Here is a 4,539-nt window from a genome sequence, read left to right as displayed (position 1 = left end):
ACTGAACATTATTATTGTATGTACTCATTTATAGCTGGGTTTTGGGATCATGCTTTGCTTTGTTACATGCAATTGGTGATAAATTTCATTATAGCAGAGAAATTATTTAAAAATTATTTATTTTATTAAGTTTAGTATTTTGGTTCAACATTTGATGTATTCCTTTTCCCACCTGTTGGTTTCAATATATTTTCGTTTTTCTTTTCTTTTGTATTTCCTTAGTTGCCACATGCAATGCTCAGATTTGTTAAAACTAAGTTTGAACAATTGTACTTATATATGTTGACATTCAATTACTTGGGCTATTATGAACTTGAAAATATGCTTTTGATGAGAAAACATAAGGCAGAAAATGATCAGCTTTATTTTTACATTCTTTCTACATGGTCCTTTTTTGGTGAACTTAGAATTCCATGGGTGTATATGGGTATTATTCATTTGAAAAGGAAAAGAAGTTAATATCTGGATGAACCTTTTGTGTCTATGTAAAATTTTGTAAGTACTTCACTGCTTCAATCTTGATTATCTTCCACCTGAATTACTTGGATTGTAATATCTGTAAGATATGTGCAATGAGAGAGTTCCTTAGCAGGTAAAGTTATTATAGTGAGAACATGTTATATCCTGATTGATTGTGTTTATGGTGCTTTCTTTCAACTTCATGCCCTATTCTTTAGTTGTAAAGTTATTATTAAGTCAATTCTATAGTGTCTATTATTTAAAAATTATTTATTTTATTCTTTAGTCGCTCATTTACTTATTTATTTATACTCATTTGTCTATTTTAGATGAATACGGAGCTAGTACATGCCTTCATTTATTAGCGAAGGATGTGCATAATTTGCCAGAAGGTTTGCGCATAGTTGTCACTTTTGATAAACATCATGCAGCAATAGGAGAAGCAGCTGGACTCCTTGCAGGAGTTTGTGGGCAATTGGCCACTGATTGTGTAGCATTTCCAATCAGTTTTGAAAAGTGGTCAGACATTCCAAAAAGCTTTTTTGAAAATCAATGGAATATTTTTTTCCTAGTAAGAAGATTACTCAAACTCTAAAGCTTATTTCTTTGCCATTATTTAGTTATATTTGCTGGTTAATATATATTCTTTGTTATAATTGTGAAGGCTCGATTTTGCTTCAAAGTGAGTGATAACTTGGCCAAACGATTTTTGCTCCAATCACTTGGCAAAAAATGGAGGGAACATAGGATAAAGCTTTGGAATGATTTTTATGATCCGAGGTTGAGTAAAACCGAGATCATAAATAATGCACCAGAAGATATTGCTCCTGATCAATGGGCTTTATTTGTAGAATATCGTTTGAAGCCTGAAACTCAGGTAAGCCTTATATGAAGCAGATATTGCTGCTGCCTGCTCTTGTATTTTATTTTATATAGAGTTGGTAATGAACTAGTGATAGCTTCTCATGTAGTAGTGCTGCACTCTTTTGCCCTCTTGAAACCATTATTATTGTTATATGTTGAATGCATGTTTGGTTCTATTTAATTATGTCCAAATTTAACTTGCAGAAACTTTGTAAGAGGAATCAAGAAATTCGGCAAAAACAAATAATTCCTCATACTTCAGGTGCTAAATCAATTGCAAGAAGAAGGGCTGAATTGGTAATCAATTAATGCATGCATATCTAATCTATCTCAAATATAATGCATGCATCATCTCTTAATTTTCTGCATATCTAATCTATCTCAAATAATAATTAGATGAATGATATATACATGATTGAAGTTAGTAGGCCTCTATTTTTTGATCGAGTCTTTCTACTTTTCTTAAATTTTAGACGGAAGAGACGGGAAAAGAAGTTAGTAGGGTTCAAATGTGGGACATAACTCACAAGAAAACAGATGGAAGTTATGTTAATGAAAAAGCTAAAGAAATAGCGGTAAGACTAAAGTGTAATAAGTAACTTGTTTGTATTTCTTTTTCTTTTTTTTATAAGATAATACTATTTTTTATTCTTTCTTTTTTTTTTATACATGTAGGAGAAGATTGAAGCACATAGCAGCCAACAACCGATGGAATTAACTCTTAATTCTCCTCTTGATGCTCTTGGAGTAGTTTTTGGAAAAGAGCACCCTGGTCGTGTTTGAGGTTTAGGTATGGGAGCTGTTCCAACAATTGCTTTCAAGAACAACACTACAAGGATTAGTCAAATGAATTTAGGTTCTTCAAATGATGTTGGAACATCATCTACTTGTGGTCCAAATGTGCAAGAAGAGTTGGATACCGTTAAAGCGCAATTGCAAGCGCTAGTCTCCTATATTGCTTCTAAGGAAGGAGGTAAAATTCCAATACAATTGGCTGGAATGTTCCCTACTCAACAAGTTTCACAGGTACAAATACAATTATCCTCTTTTTTTTCCTTTTGATGTGAAATAATTGTAAACAGTGGATTAATCTCTGCTTGATTAGTAGTGTTGCTGAGTTTGTTATAGCATTCAAGCTCTCGTGTATTTGTTGACAATCCATGTTGAAAGAAGTCATTACTGTAGTCTGATTGAGATAATAATAGACCAGTAGGGTTTGATTGTGATCCATATTCTTCACTTTTCAAGCCAAAAGGTTCTACAGTTTGAAGGATGTTTGACCCGTTAAGATAAGAATTATTGAAGCTGGGGTTTCCTAAGGGGAAATTAGAGTTATTCCCCATGTTAAGAAATGTGTTGCCGTTCATGATTTGCAACAGATTTTGCAACAGTTGTAGTTGGGCTAATTGAGAAGTAGCATCTCCTTGTAGAGCAATATTAGGGTTTCTCCCCCAAGTAGTAGTGTTCATATTCATCATAGAATTCCCTCTTTTTTTTCCTTTTGATGTGAAATAATTGTAAACTGTTCATGAATACTTTTGATCTCCAAAACAAGTTAAGATTCGGTCATGGTCACTGTTGGCTATTTGAATGTACTTTTGAGTGAAATAATTGTAAACTGTTCATGAATACAGATTTTGACTTCCCGTTCTGATTTTCTTCTAAATTATAATTGATTAACAAAAAGTGAAAAAAAAAGATTTATCAATGTTTGTGGTATATAGACATAAGTAGGAAGCAGCTAATGGTAATAGGTGAGCATGAGCATGTGTTATTGCTAGTTGTTGACTAAGGGTTGTTATTGCTGTTATTGCTTTGTTTGAAAATAATTCTATACATCAGTGAATAGAAAGATCTTAAGGCTTCATTCTTTGTCGCTGCTATGGTTAACAAGAACATGGGAAAGCTAATTAACAACTAGCACTAGTAGTATTATTAGTAACATTTTATATGTATTTTTTAGATGAATTCAAATTCATAATTATCCACTTATTATTAATATATGCATTTTTCTTGTATTTCTTGTGCTCATAATAATTATATTTTTGTTGTAGGGATTGGATCAGGAGAGTGAGATTCCATCACCAAAAGAGTTAGGAAGTAGGTCTTCTGGAGCAAGCAACAAGGAAGCTTGATATGTTAAGACGTATATTAAGGATTATATGTTAAGACAATTATAAGTCAGAATTAGTCAATGCTTGTTAAGGATTATTTTGATACTTTGTTTTTTGGATTATGACATTTCAATTATGACTTGGATTATGACTTTTGGATCATGTATGAATTAAAAATCATCTTATCATGTTTGATTTATGGCTATACCTTTTGGTTATTATGAGATTTTTAAGTGAGTTTCAAAAATATCACTTTAAATTAGTGGTTTCAATCTTATTTTAAAAAGCATAAAATTGTCATCATAATTAGGTACAAACGGCGGTTAGAAACCCCCGTTTTAATTTAAAATGATGCCATTATACACTGGTAGAAACGGCGGTTAAAAACTGCCATTTTAAACGAAAATGATGCCATTATATTTTGGTAAAAACGGCATTAGAAACTGCCATTTTAAACGCAAAAGATGCCACTATAACATGGAAAAAATGGCAGTTATCATTAAAAAAACGGCGGTTTCTAACCGCCATTTTAAACGGAAGAGGTGCCACAACATCCTGGTAAAAACGGTGGCCGTTCAAAAACCGCCATTTTATGCGAAAATAATGGCGGTTACAAACCGCCATTTTAACCCTCAAAAACCGCCGTATTATCCACAGATTATTATGGCGGTTTTCTGAAAACCGCCGTAATAACCAGAATGGCGCCCAGAATAATGGCATTTCTTGGAGGCGCCAGTTTTGGTCATAATGGCGGTTATAACCGCCGTAATAACCTTTTTTTTTGTAGTGATGGTTCACTGCTTATCATTGCACCTTCATCTTTAATCTGCTTGCACCCATTATACTTAAAAATGCATCGAAGAAATCATTCTTTTGAAAGGAAAGTATTGAGGAATTTTATCAATTTTGAGGCAAGCTAAAGATTAAGAGAAATGGATTGATTGTATGATTATGTATTGAGGTTACATGTTTGTGAAAACTTACACGGGAGCTCATTGATAGGAATTAAAATTTGGAGAAGTGTTATGGAAATTCTCAAAATCCTATTGATCCAAGAAGTAGTAAACAAAATAAAACAAAAGAAAAATGAAAAACAAGGAGT

At 32.6% G+C, this 4,539-nt stretch overlaps 1 protein-coding gene across 1 annotated transcript; it reads left to right on the top strand.

The window, feature by feature from the left end:
* Positions 1–423: 423 nt before the first annotated feature.
* On the top strand, positions 424–3,454 carry LOC112748653 (uncharacterized). Its single transcript, XM_072217948.1, has 6 exons — positions 424–427; positions 789–1,030; positions 1,124–1,336; positions 1,528–1,620; positions 1,797–2,349; positions 3,378–3,454. The coding sequence occupies exons 1-5, from the start codon at positions 424–426 to the stop codon at positions 1,920–1,922; spliced, it is 678 nt and encodes a 225-aa protein (XP_072074049.1). The 3' UTR covers positions 1,923–2,349; positions 3,378–3,454.
* Positions 3,455–4,539: the final 1,085 nt, after the last annotated feature.

This window comes from Arachis hypogaea, chromosome 15, assembly GCF_003086295.3.
Source record: "Arachis hypogaea cultivar Tifrunner chromosome 15, arahy.Tifrunner.gnm2.J5K5, whole genome shotgun sequence".
Classification (NCBI taxonomy): Eukaryota; Viridiplantae; Streptophyta; class Magnoliopsida; order Fabales; family Fabaceae; genus Arachis; species Arachis hypogaea.
This window is presented reverse-complemented; position numbering and strand designations above follow the sequence as displayed.